This window comes from Marmota flaviventris, chromosome 1 (genome assembly GCF_047511675.1).
Source record: "Marmota flaviventris isolate mMarFla1 chromosome 1, mMarFla1.hap1, whole genome shotgun sequence".
Taxonomy (NCBI): Eukaryota; Metazoa; Chordata; class Mammalia; order Rodentia; family Sciuridae; genus Marmota; species Marmota flaviventris.
Window position 1 is genome coordinate 79,567,467 of NC_092498.1, and position 26,265 is coordinate 79,593,731.

A 26,265-nucleotide genomic window follows, 5' to 3' on the forward strand; every position below is an offset into this window, starting at 1 on the left:
TTCATCACTGATTGTATAGGAATGCATTTGATTTATGGGTGTTGATTTTATATCCTGCTACTTTGCTGAATTCATTTATTCTAGAAGTTTTCTAGTGGAATTTTTGGATCTTCTAGGTATAGAATCATGTCATTCAACCAATATTTCCTTTTAAACAGTATTGTCCAAAACCAATGTGAGCCTCATGAGCAATCTTTGTAGAAAAATAAAATGCAAACAGGCTGAAATTAACATTTTATTTAACCCATTAAACCAAAAATATTTTAATTTTACTAATATAAAAATAGATATAGTTTATATCCCAATTTTGATGATATATATTTGATACTGACAATATATTTCAATTTGGATTAGTCACATTTCAAGGGCTAATGCATCTCAACATTGTCTTGCACCTTTCCATTGTCTGGCACATCTACTTGTAGACAACATATTGTGAGCTGTCTGTTACTTGCCAAACTCTATCTTATTCTTATAGATTAGACAGTTCACTAGCAGAATTTACTCATTATCAGATATTAAATTGATAATTGTGAGCCTAGCACTATGTCCGGTACTAGAAGAATGGCAACAAAATGACTGACATGGAGGAGTCAACTGAACCATTTGACTGTTTGCAGATACTAACACAAGTAATAGGAGTGGTCAAGTTTTTGCTTCATAGCATTTGACACAATTAGTAATGTTCTGTATTTCCTTACTAATACTGTTTGTGTGCGTCTGTTTCTCCTATGACATTCCATGAGGGAAGGAACTACATTTATTTACCTTGTTTTCCATTACAGCACTGGTAAAATAAATGCACAGACACATACTGATTATCAGCCTCAAACAGTTCTCATTTCATTACTGTTTTCCAGTAAGTCACAAAACATCAACATCTTCTTAATCTCCTCTTTAAAACAATTCTTATGGCCTACTTCAACAAATAAAAAGTAATCAAGAAATTTGCCACTGGTCAGTATTGTATTTATCCTATCTTCATCTACTTTCTTCCTTCAACACAAGTGAGGCACAAATAAACAAGTACAAGGTAAGAGCACTTTCCATCAATTTTCAGAATTTAAAACACACACACCTCAAAGGAGAGTGTAGTAAATACTGTTATGTACCAGTCGACAGTGGCATGGTACTCAAGGGTTCTAGACATTTCAGAAGCTCCTTTGGCAAATAATTTTTTTAAGTTAAACAACAGAAACACTAACCGCTGTGATTAAAGAAAACAAAATAAGCAAAATAGCATTAAATGACTAAAGGTGACACCTATTATCAGAGCAGGGGGAAATCCCAAACTTGTTCCTTAATGATAGCAATAACATTGTACTATAGAGTAAGTCTGCTAATCTTCAGCATGCAAAGAAAATTTTATGTGGAAAGTTAACATCTGGAAGAATGCAAGAGTTGAGAATGAGAGTAGCTCTTACCATTTTATTCTGTCTACAATAAAATGGCAATTTAATAACATGGGTCCTATCCAAATTAGCCAGTTAGCACAAAAACCCTCCAATTCCTAATCAAATGTTCCCTGTTTTATAAATTACTGGTATCCATATGCCTTTTTATTTTATAGTGCTGGGGATTAAACCCAGGAGCACTATCTAGCACTGAGCTACATCCCCAGCTCTTTTTGAGACAAAGTCTCACTAAGTTGCCCAGACTGACCTCTCAGCTTCCTGGGTAGTTGGGATTACAAATGTGTAACACCACACCCAGCACAACATAAACATTTTTCAAAACTCCTTTATCAACTATCCTATTTAAAATGCACTAATTACTTTTTTGTTTCTTCTTAGGTGAGCATTCCAGAACTGGTGTAAGTTCAGCCTCTTCACTATGTTTTCTTTTCTTTTTTTTCTTTTTATGGTCACTTTGGTAACCACTGGAGTCACTGCACTGAAAAATAGGATCCTGATCTTCCTGGTGCTTCTTCTTCTTCTTCTTTTTCTTTGGCTCTTCCTCACAGAGGCCATTCATGTCATTACTAACCTGTAGCTCTTCCTCTTCCTTTGGAGTGATACCTGTAAAATCTGCTGGCTCTGTGGCACCATCATTTACTTCATAAATTTCTGGATCTTTCTTTTTCTTTTTCTTTTTCTTTGGAATTTTTTCAACAGATTCTTCAGTTAGAGTTTCTGATACTTCTTCAGAAACATCAGGGTGCTTGGACTGCAAACTATAAATAAACATTAAAACAATAAATAGCACTAAGCAAAAATAAAGGAACAAAATGATATCAAGGATAGCTCAGTATGTAAAAATTTCCTAAATGAAAGCAGCATAGGATACATAACTATGGTGTAAATTTCATATATTCTCTTTTTTTATCCTGTAGCCTGTTAAAACTTAAATTCCATGCTGATAGCAATAATACTGTACTATAACTTTATAAATTTCATTATTAATTGTTTAATTCTTTGTTTCTATATTACTCCAGAAGTCAAAAACTGGCTTTCAAATTTTGGTTTGGTTCAGTTCAGAAAAATTAGGCCATTGAACATTAAACCCAGAATTGTCAAATCAAGGACAATAAAAGAAAAAAATACTTTCAATATATATCAAAGCAATAGAGTTTCCCATAACTGTGTTTCAAATATGAACTTACCAGGCAATATTTATTTTTCCTCGAATGCAAAATACTCCAGCAGCATCTGAGTCTAAACGAAATACTTCAAATTCTAATTCATCACCCACGTTTATCTCCAGGGTTTGCCACTGCTCAACTGACATCTGTTCAGGTTTAGGGATTGAAGCATTAAAACACCCATGTACCAAACAGCCAATGTGGCTAGAAGACACTTTATTAACTGTACCCTGGGAAGAAGGAAGAAAGGACATAACATCAAGAAGACATCCAAAGAGTTAAAAGGTGAATCAAAATTTCTAGGCTTTAAACTCACTTCAAAGAAAAAATATCAAATTAATAGTATAATTTAATATGGGAAGTTTACCTCAATTACAACTTACCATATGCCATACCCAAACAATATTAGAGGTTTTAGAAAGCAAAAATTACATGTCAATTGTCTAAAAGAATAAACAACTAATCAACTAACCCACCCAGCCTCCACTGCAGGATTCTCTACAGAGTAGATTTTTCTATAACCACATGGAAACCAAGCAGAAAATACTCCGATATGATGATGTATTTATGAAAAGACCTCAAGGCAGGAATCATGTTTTTTAAAACTAGGATCGACATTATATTTCTGTGAACAGACTAAATTTCAAAGTGCACTCTTTAATGATTCAATTTAGCATGATATAAGCAGTTCTATTAGAAAAAAGTTTTCTCTCTATATGTAGATCTTGGGTATGGTTTTATTGGCTAAATCACAAAAATGTTTAACTTGTGTTATATGATTTTTGAGCTTAAAATGAAACTTCATAAAACATTTTCTTTTTTTTTTTTTAATTTTTTTAGTTGCCAGTGGATTTTTTACTTTATTTCTTTATTTATATGTGGTAGTAAGGATCGAACCCAGGGCCTCACACATGCCAGGCAAGGGCTCTATCACTGAGCCACAACCCCAGTCCCTCATAAAACATTTTCTACTTTCCCCCAGGAATCAATATATACAAAGACTATGAATGAAAACCCTAAAAATATTTTTTAAAAATTCACATTTTCTAAGCTGGGCGCTGCAGCACATGTCTGTAATCCCAGCAGCTAGGGAGGTAGAGACAGGGTGATCACAAGTTCAAAGCCTCAGCAAAAGCGAGATGCTAAGCAACTTAATGAGACTCTGTTTCTAAATAAAATACAAAATAGGGCTGGGGATGTGGTCAAGTGCCCCTGAGTTCAATCTGTGGTACAACCCCCCCAAAATTCACAATCTCTGAAATACAGAACTGTAAATAATATGGCTATATATTCAACACCATTTAGCATCAAACTATGGTACATCCATAGAATGGAATATAGTCGCATGCCATCCATGGGCTGTGTGTGAGCTGCTCTGCGCCAAAGCATACTGAATAGGAGAATCTGGTGTCTGGGAATGACCAGTGGACATTTCCTCTGGTTGACTGCCCTCACTGTGATCCCTATTCAAGCTCTGCCACAGGTCCCACACAGCCCCTCTGAGATAGGAGTGACTTGCTTTGTGTTGTCTTGCAGTCAGCAGGACTCCACCCTTAAACCTTATCCCTGCTTTTGGTGTACCCCCTTAAATAAACCACTGGAGCTATCTACTTTTCGTTGAGTTCCAGCTCCCCCCCATGTGGACTAAACCTATCAGGGGCTCCATTTATGAAAATAAATTTCTGACTCTTTGTCTTTTGTTCTTCACTAATTATTCTAGACTTTAATTTCTGAGGTGGCTTATACTCTCCTCGGCAAGAAGAACAACATCCCCCCTCATTGAGATACTGGCCACCACCCCTTAGAATATTATTCAGCAATAAAAAGCAATGAGTTATCAAGTGAAAAAATGGAGAGGAAACTTACATGCATGTTGCTAAATAAAGAAGTCATTTTGAAAATTGTGATTCCAAATATATGATACTCTTGGAAAGGCAATGAGACAGTGGTTTCTGGGGAATAGTAGGGAGGATGGGAGAGGTAAACAAGTGAAGCCCAGGATTTCAAGGGCAGTGAAACTACCCTGTATGATACCAAATATATACCAAAATACATTTGGCAAAACTTATGGTTTGTACAACATAAAAAGTGAACTCTACAAACTTTATTGGAGAGTAGAGTAAGATACTCTGGCAATTTTTCTCCATAGATGAACCAAGCTGAAAAGCTGTTGCGGAATCAAACTAAGTTCACAAGAGCTAGGGAAATCAGGCAACCATAGTGCCTGCTTTTAGTATAACAAAAGATGTATTGAAGAAGGTAGAAAGTTAAGAGTTGTATGAGAGAAGCCTCCCAGTGGGGGAAGGGGAGAGAATTAAGTTCACGCCTTAGTTGAAACCCAGTGCTGGCAAAGCCCCATGACCCCTACAGCCAGGCCAACACCTGTGGACTGAGCTACTAGAAGTGCCTTAGGCTGGTGGCAAAGAGACTGCCTTACCCCTAACATCCAAACTTGGATAGCACAGTGGGAAGCTGGGCAGAAAAGCTGGCACAAGGCTTTCTCTCAGAGTCCCGTGCAAGACCCAGTTCCGTAAGAGGTCCAGTGCCAGGGGAAGACATGTGGTCCCCATTTATCAAACTTCTAGCAAGCATCACCACCGGTCCACTGAAGTAGCAACTGAAGACTCTGTTCACAAGGCAAAGCTCATAAAGCCCCTAAGCCAGCCCTCACATCAGGCAGAGATCTGTGTGCCAGTGGGACAGACCCAAATTTCAGCCACTTCAGCCTCATAGTGGACTTTGAGAATACCTACCCACCTCTAAAGACTGAAGAATCCCATGGCTGTGAGACTCTGGTGACAGAGCTTAGCACCAACCTTGCTGTCTAGTCTACCCATCTTTCATTAAAAACTTCCCAAACCTAGAAAAGGATAAACAATATCCAGGTATAGGAAGGTCAAAGGTTATTATTCAGATTTAACTCATTAAGTCTAACTGAATAAGTCTACCCCCAAATATATTATAATCAACCCAACTATCATAGATAAGAAACAGAAAGATTCTCAAGGCTGCAAGAAAAAATGCCCATCACGGGGGTATGGCAATTTGACAGCACACTTCTAAGCAGAAATCTTACAGGCTAGGAGACTGGCCCATGATTTTCACTAAACTGAAGGAGAACAAAAAGAACAAAAAACTGTCAACCAAGAATAGTGTATACCCAGCAAAGGTACCCTTCAGAAGTGAAGGACTCACTTTTCCAAACAAAATTTGAGACAAAATATCTCCACCAGAACTGTTCTAAAATAAATGTTCAAGTTCTTCAAATTGAAAGAATTATTGAAAAAACAGTTTTTTATGAGAATAAAAATACAATAATATACAATAAATAAATATAGAATAAGAATAATGTATAAACCATTCTTTAGTACACAGATTAAAAAAATAACTAGTTTAAGTAACAGGCAATACAGAAAGATTGGATAGAATTCAACTGCCTGTGTTCTTATGTTTGTCATCCTTACTATCACATTAAGTTGCTATCATTTCAAAATAGCTTGGTATAAGCAAGATTTTTTTTTAATCAGCCTCATGGTAACACAAAACAAAAATTTAACAAAGCAAGGAATCCAAACACACTACTAAACTAATTCACTTAACCACCAAGCAAGACTATAAGAAACTATGACAAAAGTAGAAAATAAGGCATATAACAGCCTTTAGTAAGACATTACCTACCAAAAATTACCTTGAATGTAAATGAATTCCATTCCCCAATTAAAAGAGTGAGGAGGTTAAAAAATAAAATTGCCAATTGTATACTATTTATAACACATTCATTTCAATTCTAAGGACACACAAAAAGTGAAAAGATGGAAGATACCCATACAAATGGAGCCCCCCAAAAGTAGCCATACTAATATCCAATAAAATGACTTTAAATCAAAAACAATAAAGACAAGGAAAGTCACTGTATATGATTTTTAAGGGGTCAATTCAAACAGAAGAAATAATAATTCTAAATGTATTACATACACACCCAACATCAGAACACCCAAATATATGATGCAAGTATTAATATACCTAAAGGCAAAAGTATACTCCAAGAATTGTTGGGGACTTTTAATACCACACTTTCAGTAATGAACAGACAATCCTTACAGAAAAATAAACATCAATTACACTGTATCCTAGACTAAATGGATCTAACAGACATCTATAGAACACATCGATCTAACAGCTGCTGAATAAGTTTTTCTCATCAAACTTTCTCCAGGATAGATTACAATAGATCACAAAGCAAGACTCAATTTTTAAAAAATTGAAACATCTGAGTATCTTTTCTTACCAGAAAGCAATAAAACTAGAAATTAACAATAAGCTTTAGAAAATATACAAATGCATGGATATAAAATAACCAATGGATCAAGTAAGAAATCCAGTAAATTTTAAAATTTCTTGAAACGAAAAGAAAATAGACAAACAGACCAAAACCTATGGAAATAAGCAGAACCAGTTTTGAGAGAGAAGTTTATAGCAACCATCACCCACATCAAAAAGGCATAAAAATCTCAAGACAGTCTATTGCATTAAAAAGGAAGAGGAAAAATAACTAAACCCAAAATTAGAAGAAAAGAAATAATAGAATAGAAATAAATGTAAGAGACCAAAACAAAACAAAACAAAAAAACCAAAAGATAAAGGAAACAGAGCTAGTTCTTTGAAAAGAGAACCAAAATACACAAACCCAGAAATAGAAAAAGTAAAGAAAATGCATATAAATAAAATCAGATGAGGGCTGGGGATGTGGCTCAAGTGTGCGACCCGGGTTCGATCCTCAGCACCACATACAAACAAAGATGTTGTGTCTGACGAAAACTAAAACATAAATATTAAAATTCTCTCTCTCTTTCTCTCTAAAAAAAAAAAAAAATCAGATGAAAAGGGACCCATTATAATTTATACCAAAGAAATACAAAATATTAGGGATTATTATGAACAGCTATGTCAACAAATTTCATAAATTAAGAAGAAATGGATAAATTCCTAGATACATACACATTTCTAAGACTGAATTATGAAAAATAATATAAAATAAACAGGAAACCTAAATGGATCAGTAGCAAGCAATGAGATTTAATCAGTAAAAAACTTCCCATCAAAGAAAAGCCCAAGATCACATGGCTTCACTGCTGAATAAGTTACTCCAAAATATAGAAGAGAAAGGAATTCTTCTAAGAACATTAAATGAGGTTTAATGCTGATACCAAAACTGGATGAGGGGCCACACAAAATCTAAGGGCCAATGTCCTTGATGGACACAGATGCAAAAATTTTCAGCTTAATACTAGCAAACCATTACAAGCAACATTAAAAAGATTAGTTACTATGATCAAATGGGATTTATTAGGGATGCAAGAATGGTTCAATGTATGCAAATTGATAAATGTGATATACCATAACAAAATGAAGGACAAAAACCACATGGTCATCTCACTTGATAGAAGACAGACATTCAACAAAATTCCATATCTCTTCATAATAAAAATGCTGAAAAAATGAGAAAGATAAGGAATATCACCATACCATTTATAATAGGTCAACAGCTAACATCCTTAATGTGATAGAAACTGAAAATTTTCTCCCTAAAATCTGGAACAAGGTAAGAATGCTCACTTTCACCACTTTTATTCAATACAGTGCTGGAAGTCCTAGCAATCTGATTAGGCCATGAGAAAGAAAAAAAAAAAAAAAAAAAACAGGGCATCCAATTTGAAAATGAAGTAATTCAAATTGTAACTGCAGATGACATACTCATATAAAAACTCCCAAAAACTGCACACAACACAAAAAAACCCTCTAGAATTTTTTAAACAAATTCAGCAAAAATGCAGGGCAGAAAATCAACATACAAAAAGGCAGTAACATTGTTATATGCTCATATCGAATTATCTAAACAGAAATCAAGTAAGCAATGCCATTTGCAATAGTTACCAAGAGGTAAATAAAACAACTAAAGAGTTGATAGACCTGTACAATATGAAAAAAAATGAAAATTATAAAATACTAATGAATGAAATTTAAGAAGTAGAAAGACATCCTTTGTTCACAGAAGAATTAATAATTTTAACAAATGTCCAGTACCCAAAGTGATTAACAGACTCAATGTATTATGTATCAAATAACAATGGCACTCATCACAGAACTAGAACAAACAACTCTAAAATTTATATGGAACCACAAATTTCCTCAAATCGTCAAAGACATCCTGAGTAAAAAGAACAAAACAGGAAACATTACACTACCTGATTTCAAACCTTACTACAGATCTATAATAATCAAAATGTTATGGTATTGGCATAAAAATAGACTAATGGAACAGAATGTACCCTAGAAGTAAACCCATGAACATACAGCCAATTGATTTTTAAACAAAAGTGCTAAGAACATGCACTGGAGAAAGGACAGGCTTTTCAATAAATGATATTGGGAAAATTGGGTAAAAAAAAAATGAAGCTAGACATCTATCATTGGTTAAAAAGATCAAGTCAAAATAGATTAAAGACTTAAACGTAAGACAAAATTATTGAAACTACTAGAAAAGAGGAAATGCTTCAGGACATTGGATCATGAAGACCTCCCAAAGAACAGAAAGAGGCAAATGGGATTACATAAAACTAAAAGACTTCTGCACAGCACTCAAGAGTCCTACAAAGTGGGAGAAAATATTTGCACTGTATACATCTCCCAGACTATATAAGTAAATCCAAAACCTCAATAGCAAGAAACCAAATAGCTCACTTTAAAAATGGGCAATAATCTAAAAACATTTCTCAAAGGAGGACCTACAATCTGCCAATGGGTACATAAAAAAAAAAAAGTTCAACATTACCAATCATTAAATAGTTCAAACCAAAACAACACTGAGATATCACCTCACCCTAATATGAAGCCTTAGTATCAAATACTAATTAGTGATGGAGAGGATGTGGAGAAAGATGCCTTGCATAATATTGGTGCAAATGTAAATCAGTATATCCACTATGGAAAACAGTATGAAGTGTCCTCAAAAACAGTAAGCAGAATAACTACCACATGATACAACAATCTCATTGCTGGGTATAAACCCAAAGAGAATAAAATCTGTATGCAGAAGAGACAAATGCACACTTATGTTCATTGCAGCACTATTCACAACAGACAAGAAATGGAAAACAAGTGTCCATCGGTGAAGGAATGGACAAAGAAACACAATGTGTACACAATGGAATACTATTCAGGCAAAACAATGACATCCTGTCATTTAGGACAATATGGATGGAATTGGAAATCAACATGTTAAATAAAAGTACGGAGACATCAAATGAAATCTAAAAAAGGTGATCTCATGGAAGTTGAGAGTAGAATGCAGTTATCAGAGGTTAATCAAATGGGTATTTAGATACAGTTAGATAGGAGCAAGATGCTCTGGGGTAAGACTGCATAGTATTTTGATTATAGAGAACAATGTTTTGTGTATTTCATTTGGTGAGAAAGGATTGTGAAAGTTTTTACTGCAAAGATAATAAATGAGGAGATAAGTATGTTTAACCCGATTTATGCATTTACATCATGCAATGTATTCAAGCATCGAATGTTGCCTGTCCTCAAAGACCACAGGTGCAACCAGGTGTGTACAGTTTCATAATGGTGCCATAATGGCACCATTAATATGTGACTTTTATGTTTTTTTATAAGTTTAAAATAATACAAAGTCTGGGAACTTCAGTTAGTAATAGTGTGTCAATACTGGCTAATAAACAACTATAACAAACACATTTCACTACTGCAAGATGATTTCAATAATAGGGGAAACTGCCTGCTTGAGAGGCAGGGAATATATGGAAATTCTGCATCCACTCAATTGCTCTGTAAGGCTGAAAAAATATATTCTATCAATTTAAAAAAGGAAACATTTTAAATGAGTCTGGAACAACTGAACAGCCACAGGAGGAAGAAAATAGATTTCAAGACTTATTTCACACTACATAGAAAGAAAAGCATAAAAAACTGATCACAGAGAGTTAGCTATCAAAGCTAAAATTACAAAGTTTCCAGAAATTTTTAAAAGAATATCTTCACAAATTAGAAATGGGTAGATTTCTTTGATAAGACCCAGAAGCAATAACCACAAAAGTATAAAATGGACCTCATCAAAATTAAGTGCTTCTGTTCATCAAATGGTACCATTAAAATGAATACATAGGCACGTCAACAGAGAACAAAGGTCTGAAAAAAAAATTATATCAATACTAAAAAGAGCTACAACTCAATAAAAACAGAAAAATCCAATTAAAAATAGGCAAAGGCATTTTCTCTTCTCACAGTTCCCTTCTCTGGTCTTCCATACTAGGCTCTGCTATCCCAAAATAGCAGTGTCCAAAGCACCCACCAGAATCCCGAAACAAAGAGGGGAGGAACAGAGTTACAACAGGAAAGTTGCTCTATGTGTATAACTGAGGAATAGGAGGTTTCCTATTCTTTGCGATTCTCTATTCTTCCCCAACATCTCATCCCTACAAAAACCTCCAGTACAATGCTGAATAGAAATGGTAAAAGTGAAGGGCTCTTCAAGATGGCCCAACAGAGGTACCTAGCACCCACCTGCTCTTCCAAAAAGGAACCAAAGCAACAGGTGTATAGCTACATATTGAGGTGACTAATTGTGACAGCAGTGGAAATGAATAGAGGAAAAACATACATGGTAAGATCCAGAAACCAAGAACAGCACAGTAAGAGAAAAAAGATGTCTTGGAACAAGACATCCCTGCTCTATAGCTGGGGAGGGGTTTCTCTGCTCTGGAAAGGTAAAGTGAAAGAGTCCCAGTATTCTATTAGCAAGGATAAGGGTAATCCTAGTTACTGGAAAATTTCACAACCCTGAGAGGTTTTCAGTTTACTAGATAAAAATGTTGATATATCTACACCGCAGTCTGGCTTTGAGGAAAAAAATTCACATCTCCCAGTGAATCCTTAAAGTACAGTAGCTAGAAGTCATCTTGAGAAGGGGCCTATTATCTGAATTTGCAGTGCTCTAGGAGTAAGAAATCCTTGCATAACACCATCTCTGGAACCTCACAGATATTCCACTTATGTGGCTCAGTAGGTAGGTGCTTCATGAGCCAAACCTGGCTTAGTACAGGGACACTGACAAACCTGCTAGCAGTTCTAAACCATGGAGGAATGGGCTGTTGTGACACAACATACAGGGAACAAAGGGTGCAATCATCAAGAACTGGGGTATCAGGGAGCCTGTCCTCAAAGACCACAGGTGTGACCAGGTGTGTACAGTTTCCTAATGGTGCCAGATCTAAAGGTAGTCACCCATGCAGTTCCAAACCCCTGTTTCTGTAGAGCAGTGCCTATAACTAACAAGGTTAGGAAAGAACTCTGGTTCCACTACTCCCCTGCCCAAAGAGGCCTGTTAGAGAAGTCCTGAGCAATGCCTCCATTCCTGTCACTTTGCCCCCAGGATGCATGGCCTAACAAGGTCTGCCTGATGCTGGATGCACTCTATTCCCTTGCAAACACACCAGCTGACAGGTGTTTTGCCCAGCTCTAGTCTGCTTAATCTCTAGCAGGCATATAGTTGAAGGAAATGGGGGATAAAAAGAACCCTGACCTTTTCTCTGTACCTAGGACTGTAAAGCTTGGGGGAAGGGTTAGAAGTTTTGCAAGTGGCTGGGCAAACCCACAGTAGCAGCAGAGAGGAACATCATAACTCCTTGTACCAACACACCTACATGGATCCTCACCATAGGCTGTCCCTGCACCTTGTCTGCTCACATACTGTAAACAGGACTATGTATGAGTGGCACAGGGGGTGCTGTGATTTCTCTACTTCCCTCTTAAGTATGTGGGCCTGCACCACTGTCTAGTAGGAGGGCAAGTGCTTCAGGCCCTTAACAGTACTGGTGCAGCCAGTGCCAGAGACCCTTATAAGGGTAACAGAGCCATCAAACAGTTCCAGAGGATAGCCAGGCACAGTGGAGCATGCCTGTAACCCCAGCAGCTCGGGAGGCTGAGACAGGATGATAACAAGTTAAAAGCCAGCTTTAGCAATGGCAAGGTGCTATGCAACTCAGGAACATAAGGGTCCTTTCAAGGAGATGGAATATGTGAACTGATCAAAATTCACTGAACTGCCCACTATGATTTGTGCATGTGATTATTATATGTAAATTATGCCGAACTACAAATAAAAAATTAAAAACAAATGGTCAACAGTATTTGAAGACTGGATCTTATCTGTATAGAATAAATAAAAGGGATACTTTCACTTTACACTTTCTGTACATTTTAAATGTTACTTCCATATACATGTTCATATTTATGATTATTTACACAAAGCAGATGGAAGCTTAGAATTAACATGTACAAATCTACTGCCAACTTTACAAGTATAAAGTCCGGGGTACTATTTCTAATGTTTTAATTGCTACTAAAAAAAAAAATTAAAAAATTCAAAGTCCTTGTGAATTCTGTCATAATGAAATCTAATCTGTATTTTTATTAATAGTACTGATGGTTAGTTAACAATTCTTATCTACTAGATATATAGATTTACGAATATAAATATACATAAACCAACACATATACACAAACAGATCTGATGGTGGAAGAGCAAGTAAAAGGGATAAAAGATACATTTCAATAGATTTTACATCCATTTCTCCATTTCTACCTTCTAGAAAACTGGAAGATCTTCTACACAAAGCCTTCACTTTCTTGGCATGGACTGGCTGCCCTGTCCTGTTATTCATTCATTTTCATTACTTGCCTGACCCCACAGCCGTATGAATGTCTGTTTCTTATGAAAGTATACTGCTTGAATCCTTTATAAAAACAAGATATAGGGGTAGAACTGAGGAATTTTAAAGTACTGCTTTTTCCTTCCTCAAGATTATCATAAGGACTTTGCAAAAAAAAAAAAAAAAAATCAACTGGATAGGTCACATACTTTGCACCCATGTGTTTCAAAAGGATGGAGTCTACAAACTTACCTCGATTGAAATGATAGAAAATATTTTACTTTTAAAATACTTTTTATTTATTCGAATTATTAAGTCTCTTTAAAGTTTCCCAAAGTATAAAATTATTTCAAGAAAGCTAAGAAAAAATGATATACATACCATAAGCTTTTGCCCAGGTTCAGGGCTGAAAATAACAAAATCAGCTTCAATGTTAAGATGAATGTGTCCTTGATCATCATATATATCTCCCAGTTCACCCACAACTTTGATGTTATCATATGCAATAGGGACACCTAAAAGACTGTTTAAAAAAGAGAAGAAGATGATACCTTTTATCCTGTTTTTAAACTAGGTCATTATGATACTGATTAGATAGTCTAAGAATCCAAAAAGTATTCATCTCCCAAATATATAACCCATGTCAAAAATGTAACAATGTATGCTTAGTCTGTAACAACTTTTTAGCAGTTCCACTTCACCAAAAGGTTCCAATGTGCTGGCTAAGTTAAAATGATTAATAATGGAAACTGACAAGAAAAATGTGTATGCATTTTTTATTATTGAGTACAGGTAATATTGATATTGATACTCTCCATCTGCACTTGATGGAATACAAGGAAACCTAAGGGTTAAAGCTGAAGCCCCTGAATACTACAGCCAGTAACTTAATACAAAAAAAAAAAAAAAAAATCTCAAAACTGCAACTGTTGCTAGTAAAAGGAAATTTTAAGACATACAACTACATCATTTATTAAGAATTGACTTTTGACACTCTGCACATTTTAGAATCCGGATTAGTTGGCAACTATTATTTCAAAATATCATTTCTAACCTACGAAGGATAAAAACCTGGCAGCTTTTAACCATACCCACTACTTGGAGGAAACTTCCCTAACTTTCCAAGGCAAACCTGAAATCATTCTTCTATTCCATGTACAAATTTATCACTGTTCTAATTTTATTGAATCTATCTGTACATGTTTGGATTTCACACACACAAGCCATAGACAGCAGAAAGCTATTTTTTTTTTTTTTTTTTTTTTTTTTTTGTGGGAGACAAATTCCAGCATGATTCACATAGAATAAGAGAAAAGAATTTATCCCTAATAGATTTTATTTTAGTAAAATAGCCACAACTCCCAAGAAAGGAACTATAGTAACTACCAAGTTAGCAAAATCAAACTTAGAGATTTCCTCAGGAATGCTCTTTTTAGTTATTACTTTATGTATGTATCTTTCCTCAGAAGGAACCAACTATTATCAACTCAGACTATCTTACAGACACTGAAAATAGCAGGAAGGAAAGAAAAATTGCCAAAACTGACAGAAAAAAAAAAATTTAGAACCTTGTTTCCTTTAATCAAAGCCTCCTCTCTCTACTATAGAATGATGTTCAAGTGGAGACAGTACTGCTGTTCCCTAAAAGGAACTTGGGAATTTCTGGTACTATTCATGTTTGTTACAAACACTGCAAAAAAAAAAAAAAAAAAAAAAAAGAGGGCAGGGAGAAAGTCTGTTATGCACATGGCAGCCCTATACAATGATTAAATATCCTTAGCTCTGCATTACTTTTGAGTAAAGAGATGAACTTGTTTATAAATAGCTGGGCACATAATCTAACTTTAAAAATAAATGTATCAACATCTTTGCATGGTTTCAATATATGTTAAATTTCTAGGAATGGAATAATAAACAAATGGTATTTCCCTCATTCCCAATCAGGTAAAGAAGAGAATCGCGGGAAAGCACCAAATCCAAAACAAACAAAAACTGACCATCGTGTTTTACAGAGAAACTGTTGTTTGTACAAACGTTTATGTGATCTTACATGGAAAGAGAGAGAATCTACTCAAGTACTAATACGAACTGTTCATTGTCAAATGAGAAAACATTACCCCCGGAGGTGGGAAATGAAACGTTCAACGTCAAAGAAAACTCCGTATACTGGGTCTCCAGACACCTGGAGCAGTTCCACTCATCTCCACTCCCTCGGTTGACAGTTCACCTGTAAGTTTTCTTTACTGCTCACGAAAGGACCTGGCAGAGATCCCGACCCGGTCGGTAGAGGCCTCGCTGGGCGGACCACAACTCTAGAACACCTCCGGACTACGCTCCGGTTGGGATGGCCGGTGCGACCTTTCCCACTTCTCCCCCTTTCGGTAGCAGGCCCTCCCCACGCCCAAAAGAAGAGGCTGACATCTACGTTACGGCGTTGCTAGCTGGGAGAAGGACAAGACACACAGACTCGTACCTCTCGGAATAGCGCAGGAGCTCGCCATCCAGCTGCTCCCGGATACCGGTGCGTTTCCGGTTAAGGTAGCGGGGCGACAGGGCGATGTGCCGTCGGTGCGGCGCGGCCACCAGACAGGAGTAGCGGCTGTTCACCAGAGCACAAGCAGCTGCATAGGTGGGCAGCTCTAAGCAAGGCAGGACGCCGACTGTTCCTACCACCGGCGCCTCGGAGGCCGCCTTCGGCCGCGGAGACTCTGAGCAACCAGCAGCCATGCGGCAGGTTAGGTCTCTCCCGGCGCGCACCACTGACGCTAGCACAACCGCCTTTCCTCCGACTCCGGGTTTCTGCGTCATCCACCAGCTACCACGCCCCTACAACTTTTATCTCCGTTCGCTGCACTATGCAGGTCTGACCAGCAGGGGGAAACCTTTTTTGTTTTTCCCAAATCCTCTCACTTGGAGGACGAAGCCTGGATCCTGTGGTTGTCTGAATACAGCATGTGTCAAGAATTTTCCCTAAGGCAAGCAAACGTGTTTCCACAAACTCCTCGATGGATTTAGTATATAGGTTAATGGGACTGCCCACTTTGATCATTTGCAGTAGTAACATGTTTGGGTAGAATGTTTCAAGCTTGAACTATTCAATATCAAAAAATATAATGGAGTAGATTTTATGCAGTGAACCCAGTCTTACACAGCAGCTCTCAGGCCTCAAACGCAGTATCTGAACAAGAACTCACGTTCTCTCTCCAATCCAACTTTACCTCTCATTCAGCAAATCACTTAATTAGAAAATCCTCCCACTTTTCCAGGTCTCCAAGCCCAGCTATGATCTATGATTTGTGTGCCCGCACATCAAATCAGCCCAAAGTAAAAACCACAGCTGTATTTTTACAGCTCTGTGTTCACGCTGTCAAAACTACAAAACTCCTTTCTTGCCTATGGAAGGTCAACTTGATGATCAAAAGCATACCCAGAAACAGCCTGGTCTGTGAAACAACTATGGTGATGATGTGTCCTTTTTAAAGCCCTAGGTAGGCTCCTGGTTTTCCCTAGGCTAATACAGACTTCCTTAATAGAGCTAATAAATTACTAGGCCATTTTATTATTTGTCCCTAGCTGCTTTCCTCACCATCATTCATTGCTCTCCCTATGTTAACAATATCTGCTTGCCATCCCTGCTTATTGAGCCACTTTCATCTCTCTCCCTCTCCCCATGCCCTCCCTCCTTCCATTCTTCAGCCATTTCTTCCACCAAGTAGTTTCTCTCACGTGGGTAAATTCTGTTTCTGTCAATTTTTAGTTTGGATTTTACATTCTCTTCCTCTGCAAATAGTTCTCTACCTCCTTATCTCCCTCTTTTCTCCTTAAGGATTAAGTAGTTCCCCATCTGTTTGTTACCACCACCACCATGAGCTTGTTTTTATTTTGAATTTGTTATAACTGGCTACTTGCCTGATGCATCACTAGATTCCTGTTTCACTGGGGGAAACACCATGAGGTTAGTCTTGTTCTCCAGAGAAGCCCCCCAAAACCAACCCTTCCTTCACCCCCAAAATAACCAATGCATCCTAAATGAGTAATGTATGAATGAATTAATAAATTATATAACTACTGATAAAGGGTTCAGAGCCCAAATGAAAATGGGATTGTTGGGGCAGGCCCCAAATGGCTGTAGATAGACTCCCTCAAAGAAACTTCTGTGGGCTATGTTATTGTTAATGTGTAGCCAGGGCTGAAAATCAAATATGTTATGGTTAGTCAAGGCCAGAAACAGTGTGATTCAGTGCATATACTCAAGGTCATAAACATTAATTTGTGAGCATACTCCCCCTTATGTAACCTGTTGGTAGTGTGTCTTATTTGTTTGGCCTCCATATAAAAAGGGTCTATGAAAAAGACTCAGGTGCTGATGGGGGCAAAATGAGAGCTAAAATGGAACTGGCTGGGGGCTAAGCTGAAGCTGGAGGCTGGAGGCTGTTACCACCTCTGAATAAAGCATGTCTACTATCCTAACTGAGTCTTGCATCTTCTTCCACTTGCTGACTGCAAATCTGTTTCCTGGGTCAGAACCCCTGCATGACAGGGATTTAAACAAACATTTAGCATAGGTTATAGTTTATAAGTTCCAAGAGAAAAGTACAGCAAGGAGTGGTTTGAATGCATCCCCCAATACTGCAAAATCCTTAAAACCCTATTGTTTCACTTGCTGAATAGGGATAATAATGTGTATCCTGCCTACCTTTGAGAATTGATAGTAGGTTCAAATAAGAGAAATACAAAAAAATGATTTTCTTTTATTCTTCTTTAACTTAGTACAAATTCAACATGGAATGAAATTTCTCTCAACATCCAGCAACCTTTACCTTCTATTAAAAAGTTCTGTAACACCTTTGTACAGGACCCTTTTGTTCAGTGTTCTCAATTTTGGCTGAACATTGAAATCACCAAATGTTTAAAAACTCCTAATGCTGAAGAGGCATCTGTGAGGATGGCCTTAGGCCTGAGTCTAAGCAACTCCAGTTTTAAAAACTCCAGTTTGAAACCTGCAGTCTCACCAAGCATGCCTAACAGAGCCCTCCAGTATGACTCTCAGGCACAAACTAGTCACTTCTCCCCACTCTGATAAACTCAGAGTGAAGCTTCTAACAGGCTGTCCTCACCCAATAAGAGGAAAAGGTGAAAAGATCAGGGTGAGGACCACCAGACCAGATGTTTTAACCCCAGGGTAAATGACATAACTGAGAAATCCCGGCAACTGATAAGGATTAAAAGGGGAGTCAAAAGCCCCCAACCCCCAAATTTAGTATAAATAATAGAGCAAATGAGCATACATTCAGCCAGCCATTACTGATGCCCTCACGCTGAGAGCCTGATGAGGACCTGGACTGACATCTCAATACTGTAATGCCAGATTCGTGGGACCCCAATAGGAGCCACGAATGAGATTCCTCTCCAGGAGCCGAATCTGATGCAATCACACAAGAGTCTTTATTGCAAGCTCGAGCCTGGACTCACAACCCTTTCAGATGCAGCGGTCCCAGGGAGTGAATCCTGGTCCTTTGTTCAGTGAGATTTTATAGTTTTGGGGGGATACTCTATGCATCACAACATCACACAGCAAATCATTCCATACCTCCGCCGGAAAGTCAAACAACTCAACGTTGATTAGCAAATTCACTGGTGGGAACAAGTTGGGTAGGGGTGATTGGTTAGTACAAGAGGGGGATTCCTTTGAACTGATAGCTTTAGGCTATGAGGGGTGTAGTGCTAAACTACATGGTTTCCCAACATGTTATCAACCAACTTAAATTACTGGGGGGTCATCTGGCATCCCAGGTATTTCCTATCTCATGCTGATTGGTGGTTGCTAGGGGGTCCCTATGGGTCCTCACCTAGTCTAACTAAGTCAGGGACACCTGGCGTCACAGATCTCTCTTGTTATTTGCAAACAAACAACTCAGCAGGGTGGGTATGTGCCTAGGAGTGCTCTGTGGGTTTTTCCAAGGACAAGGGTCACACCCCTTTCCTTGGACAGGCTTTGCTCTGAGGTAGAGGCTGGTTTCTCAAAAATGGAGTCACATCAGTTTCTCAATACTTTGCGTCTTTTGCTGATCCTCTGTATCTTCCTCACCGTTCTCAAACTCTACAGCCACATCTTAACCCTAGTGAGAGCCATAACTTCTCCCTACAACCCTCTCCTCCACTGGCTGTCAGCTCCACCCCAGGAGAAGCATGCCTTAGTTCTGACCTCATCACTGCAGTCTGAGTGAGTGTGCATCTATTGGACTTAAAGCCTAAGGCTTGAAACTTTTGAACTGACACTTGAACTTAGCATGCAGAGGGAATGTCTGTCATTAGCCTGTCATGATTAAATGTGTTTGCAGTGCTTAGAATTAATCTAGAATTGTTTGTTGTGAATTAATTAATCTAGAATTTTTTGCTGTGAATTATGTTTATTGCAGGCCTAGCATTAAGGATTGACATTTTCTTGATTAAGAACCTATAGAGTGAAATTGTATTATTGAGTGATTTGAATGAATAAAGCATTGAAAAGGGCAGAAGTGCTTACACATTCTTCATTTCTCCCCCTGGACTGCATAAGTCGCACCTTTGGCCCATTACAACAGCATCCTAGATCATTTAAATAAAACTTCTCCAAGTAATTGATTATAGTTTGCCATCAACATGCATCTGAATTGTCTGCAGTTATTTTTAAACTAAAAACGATTTGTCCAAAAAGTGAAAATTTTTTTAGTAAAAAAGAATCTGAACAATTCAGCCAAATATCTACACACTTTACCTGAAATCAAGTATTCTAGCTATGATTTTGAACAATATTAAATGTGGTGCATCATGGAACAGTTTTGAAACCCTTTATGTATCCATAATTATTTCTTTAACTCTGAAAATTATTAGAATGGAATTTTATGAAGAAATGGAATTGGACAGGATTTCCTTAAGCTATGTGTAACACTTTACATAAAAGGATTTCGTATAAAGGGTATCCCAAAGATACCATTGACTTTTGCTTCATAATAAACTGTTTCTCAATTTAGTGGCTTTATACAACAGTCACAACTATTAATTTATCTCATAGATGTGGGCTGGGTTCAGTTGGGCTCACTAATGGCACCTGTGGGCAGATATGACTTCATGTGACCACCAGACTAGAACTAGCTTGCTTTCCTGGCTGTGAAAGTTTGCAAGGATGGGGCATGACTTCAGGTATGCATTAGAAGTCCTACATCAGGTATGCATTACAAGTCCCTAAATATGTCTGCCCATAAAGAGCCAAACCAGTAGAGACAGGAAGGTTGTCATCACTGCTTTAGGCTGATTTTATCAAGTTGGTTGAATGAGTAATAATCATTTTGTTTACTAGCATTCCCTTCCTGCAACAAAATACCTGAGATAATCAATGTAGAAGGAGGAAAGATTTATTTGGCTTAACATTTTTAGGGTTTTTAGTCCGTGGTCAGTTGGCTCCCTTGGTTAGGTCCTGTGGTTAGGCAGAACATCGCAGTGGGGAGCCTGTGGTGAAACAGAGCTGCTCACCTCAGGGCAGCTGAGAAAAGAGAAAGAAAGGGACAGGGGCCAACATCTGCTTCAAGAGAAGACCTCCAATGACCTAATTTCCCTACGTTGTAAAGGCTCTGATAGCACCAGTTACCAGTGAGGAATCCTGCTCCCTCCCATGTTGAAATACAACATTAGAGAAGCACGCTGAGGCAAGCACGTAAAGTAGGGTTTATTTAAAAAGGGGTAACATAGACTTCTCCTGGGAGGGAGAAGGGGGCCTTAGCTAGTATCCTGGTATTCCAAGAAACAAGGTGTTCTACCTTTTTATATGTCTTAGGCTTCCTTTGTTCTCCTGCCCTCTTCCCCTTATCTTTCTCCTTCCTAGGAGACTAGTAGGTGACTTGGCCCAGGAGAGGCTTGGTGGGATGGCCAACAGGTGGGCTGAAGGGGGAAAGGCGAGATGGAGCAGCCCAGCACACATTCATTAACAACTTTTACAACTCAGTGTAGGGAGGGGCAATTCCTGGGTCAGGTTACCTTAGCAACAGGTTGGAGCAGAGGCAGATTCTTTTTTTTTTTTTTTTATAATATTTTTTTTTTTTAATTTTTTATTGTGGGTTGTTCAAAACATTACAAATTTCTTGACATATCATATTCCACACTTTGATTCAAGTGGGTTATGAACTCCCACCTTCACCCCATACACAAATTGCAGAATCACATCAGTTACACATCCATTGATTTACAAATTGCCATACTAGTGTCTGTTGTGCTCCACTTATACACAATGGAGTATTACTCTGCATTAAAAAATGACAAAATCATAGAATTTACAGGGAAATGGATGGCATTAGAGCAGATTATGCTAAGTGAAGCTAGCCAATCCCTAAAAAACAAATGCCAAATGTCTTCTTTGATATAAGGAGAGTAACTAAGAACAGTGTAGGGACGAAGATCAGGAGAAGAAGATTAACATTTAACAGGGATGAGAGGTGGGAGGGAAAGGGAGAGAGAAGGAAAATTGCATGGTAATGGAAGGAGACCCTCAGGGTTATACAGTGGAGGAGGTAGAGAGAGAGGAGGGGAGGGGAGGGGAGAGGTGGGGAGGGGGGAGGGTGGAGGATGGGAAAGGCAGAGGCAGATTCTTGATATGGGCCGAAGAAGAGCTCTGAAGGCATTTTAGTCCCTCAGGGGGCAGTTTCCAACTTACCCTATTCACTTAAATTGGCCTTCTTGATCCGACCTGACTGGATTTACCTATCTACACTGACTGCTGTCTAATTCTGGCTTCAGTTCTACCACCTCCTAATAGCACAACTGGCTGGTGACCAAGCCCTGAGCACATGACTTTGGGGAAAACATTTTAGATACAAACTATAACAATCATTGTCACAAAGAGCAACATAATCATCATCATCATAATCAGGGTCAAATTTTATTACAAACCTGCCAGGTCCAGTGCTAAGTGCCTTGTATAAATAACCAACTCAGAATCTGTATTTATTTAGCCTCTGCCTAAAAATGAAAATCAGACCAAAATAGTAAATATTTCCATTTTAAACAGGCTTGGGAAGGTGTGAGACATTGGTTTCAGCCAAATCATGAGTACTGGGTGGTCTTGTGACAAATAATTCAAACAATATGTCCTGTAGGAGCTAGATACTAAACTCAGGTCATAGAGGCACAAATCCCAGGTGTCAACTTGGACAACTTGCTTAGTGTTTTTAACTTCAACTTCTTAAACTTTCCTGTAAAGGTGTGATGATATGGTCAGGTCTTGAGGATTTAACAAAATAACAAGGTGCAATACTAAATCCAGTGACTACCCCACAAGACCTGAAAATATGTTTCTGTGAATCCATGATCATAACTTGTCTATGATATGCTCATGATGAAGGCTGTACAGTTAAACTTGGGACCAGGAGAAAATGACCTTCTTGAATAATAAGGTCACCATAATGTAAGAGAATAATGGAGACAAGAGTATGAATAAAAACTGGAGGATATTTTGGCTCCTGTTCTCCAAAAATGATTTTTATTTTCTTGCTTTAGTGATATTAACATGAGTAATTTCAGATCCTTCTCACTATACTGTAATTATAAGCAAATTAATACATGAATATTTGATTCAGCTTAAACAACTTTGGATATAGTATCCCTTTAAAATATTTTATTGATGAAATTTACTCTAAATATCACATATATATGTATGTGTGTGTGTGTATATATATATATATATATATATATATATATAGAGAGAGAGAGAGAGAGAGAGAGAGAGAGAGAGAGAGAGATGTAAATTTGTATATATATATATATATATATATATTGAAATGTAAATTTGTAGTGAAGCCAGAATTAGACAGGTAGTCAGTGTAGACAGGTAAATCGAGTCAGGTTAGATCAAGGAGGCCAATTTTGAGTGACTCTGGGAAGATGGAGACTGTTCCCTGAGGGATTGAAATGTTAATTCCTTCAGAGCCCTTCCTCCACCCTTATCAAGAACAGGTTTACCTGTTGCCAAGGTACCCTGTCCCAGGAATTGCCCCTCCTTACAGGGTTGTTAATGTGTCCCTGTCTACTCCTTCCTGCCCTTCCCTGTTCAGCCCACCTGTTTCTCACCTTTGGCCATCCCACCAAGCCTTCCTGGGCCTAGTCACATATGCAGGAAGGAGAAAGATAAGGGGAAGAGGACAGGAGAAAAAAGGAAGCCTGGGACATATAAAAGGTAGAACACCTCATTTCTTGGGATACCATGATACCAGCTATGGCCCCCTGCTCCCTCCCTGGAGAAGTCTATGTTACCCCTTTTTAAATAAACCCTGCTTTATATGCTTGCCTTGGTGTGCTTCTCTAATGTTCAAACTTCAACATATGGGGAAGCAGGACTGGTCACCAATAAATGACAGTATCAGTAGTTTCAAGTGTAAGAATTGAAACAGGGGCTAGGGATATAGCTCAGTTGGTAGAGTGCTTGCTTGCCTTGCATGCACAAAGCCCTGGGTTCAATCCCTAGCACCAAAAAAAAAAAAAGAGAAAGAAAGAAAGAATTAAAAAATTAAAACAGCTTCAATACAAATCAATCATTTGAAATCAATGCTAAAGAAATAGTTTTATTTGAGTAGTTAACAAAATCGTAACATGGTGCTTTTAGGGAAAATACATATTTAAAATTTGCCTAATGAGTTGTGGAAATAAAGAAACAACAACAAATCTGAACATCATATACATCAACTATTGATTGATAGAGACCCTTTGTAATTCACAAATATATCAGCAGATGGCAAACATGAGCTTTAAATTTGTTCTAATACACTAGCAATGGCAAAAATCATGGCAGTTTTTAATTGATGATTTCTTTTTTACACAAAACCTTTTTCCAAAAGGGACTTAGGATCAATTTTTGACTTGGAAATCTCCTATTTGCTTGTTATGCTGTTGTTACTATCTGAGGTAGACAGATAATATGTCTACAGAAGATGAGGGGAAAATAATAGCATATTACATTTTATTGAATATAACAGATTTTACTTCACAAGATATGGTTAATGCTATAAAACCGTATACATGAATGACTTTGGTGAATCTAAGTTAAGATCCAATTTCTTTAATAAGAGTGTTGTATGGGTCCTCAAATCAAGGTTCTGAACACATAGCATCAGTATCATCTGGAAACTGCTTAGAAATCAAAATTTTCAGGCCCTCCTCAGGCTCATTCCATCTGGGGCTGGATCCCAGCATCTGTTTTAATAAGCTCTCCAGGTGAGTATAATATCTGTTGAAGTCTGAGAGATTGTTGGTAGATTGCTGGTAGATCCTGGTAGATTGCTTCATTTGATTCAGTGTAAACACAGAAAAACAATAAATAATATACATAATATAAAATAATATACATAAACAAGTATACACTATACATAGATTCATACAGGTAAAATACCATTACTAAATTTCCATCTGTTTCTTACATAATGAAGAATTTTAGTTATATGTTCTCCATGGATTATAGTGCAAAAGATAACATCGTCATAATTTTTGTAATTATAAGTAATGAAACAAATTATAATTAACTCAAAACCTGATTATATCCAAAGCATATAGAATGTTTTATAGGAAGAAAAAATAATTCTGCATAAAACATATGCTTTTCTTATTTCTATTAACACATGTATATTCTATTTTCTCCTAGGGATAGTCAAATCTCCTACAATTCTTCCAATCACTGAAATAGATATAAGCATTTTAAATGAACAACAAATACACTCAAGTTTTATTTTCATTTGTAAATAATGAAAGGCAAACAAAAATTATATGGTGATAATTTTATCCTAAGTACTACTTTGCTTCAATTATCTGAATGTCTGTTGAATTTTACTTTATTAGTTCAGAATTTCTGAAAGAGCACCTAAGGTCCAATTCTTATGAAGAGGCAGTGTGTATTCCACTCCCTTAGTCTAGAGGCATGCTGTATCCTTGTCTGTAATGTATAAATACAGTTTTTACACGTTTACAGTTTTAATAGCGATGATATGTAAATCATATCAGGTACTTCTGAGGGTAATAATGAGCAAAATTCTCCACATGGGGAAGGTGAGAGAGATACCTGGATTAAACCTGAATTTAAAAATATAGGCCTAAATAAAATCATGCTAATTTTTTTAGCTTCATTTACCTGAGGTTGTAAGTATGTATGTAGGTGTCTAGCAATCATTACTAGGTAATAAGCCCTTTGGATGAAAGATGATAGCTTAAAAGTGTTGATTAAAATAATAAAATTAATTTAAGATCTGTGAGTGTGTGTGTGTATATGTGCATGCACGCACGTTAAATGCACACACATTCAACTATGAATATAGATGATTATCTGCAGGGGTTTGGAAAGGTTAAAGATGGTACCTCAATGGGGTGGGGCTGCTTTAGAAAGACAGGATGCCATCTTTGTATAATTCGTTATTCTTTTATGAAAACTAAGGTTAGTATTTCTACTAAGGCCCTGTGTCCTCTTTAGTTGACCCTTACAACTATGTTTCAACACACTTCTCTAATGTTTTCCAATCCAAGGAATCTGGCTAATAAAATTAGCTATGGTTCTTGTAAGGGTGCCTGTGGAAATCTCATTTACTTCCGTCTGTCTTCAGCTCATTGCAGAAACAAAATACGAAACTGCACTTTTTTTTTTTTTTTTTAAGATTATCTTAAAGCTGTAGTTTAATAAGCCACCTGCTGGCTGCAGTTTATGTGGGTGTGAACTCAACAATTCAAAGATCCTGAATATTAAATATTTCAAAAGAAGGAGATATGGAAAGTTTGAGGGTGGAAAGTAGATTAAAAATGAAACTTAGACATGGTATTCTTTTACATATATATAATTTACTCTGACATATAGACAAACCCCCTATTACTGTAGCATATCCTATACCCCCTTTATTGTTATTGTTGGGCTGTCTAGTTGGGGTCTAGGTCTTTGGTGTCCTATACAAA

At 37.3% G+C, this 26,265-nt stretch overlaps 1 protein-coding gene across 1 annotated transcript; it reads right to left on the reverse strand.

Annotated features, from left to right (window-relative positions):
• Positions 1–222: 222 nt before the first annotated feature.
• Positions 223–16,056, reverse strand: Polr1f (RNA polymerase I subunit F). The gene is made up of 4 exons (XM_027932714.2): positions 15,785–16,056; positions 13,693–13,834; positions 2,603–2,811; positions 223–2,173 (listed from the first exon to the last, which is right to left on the reverse strand). The coding sequence occupies exons 1-4, from the start codon at positions 16,036–16,038 to the stop codon at positions 1,768–1,770; spliced, it is 1,011 nt and encodes a 336-aa protein (XP_027788515.1). The 5' UTR covers positions 16,039–16,056; the 3' UTR covers positions 223–1,767.
• Between the last annotated feature and the right edge of the window lie 10,209 nt (positions 16,057–26,265).

Excerpts from the sequence above, each read along its gene's own strand:
- Polr1f (XM_027932714.2), bottom strand. The coding sequence starts at position 16,038 with ATGGCTGCTGGTTGCTCAGAGTCTCCGCGGCCGAAGGCGGCCTCCGAG. Across the intron at positions 2,812-13,692 it reads AACCTGGGCAAAAGCTTATG|GGTACAGTTAATAAAGTGTC; the intron begins GTATGTATATCA and ends CCTTCTTCCCAG. Across the intron at positions 2,174-2,602 it reads GGAAAAATAAATATTGCCTG|TTTGCAGTCCAAGCACCCTG; the intron begins GTAAGTTCATAT and ends GTTTATTTATAG.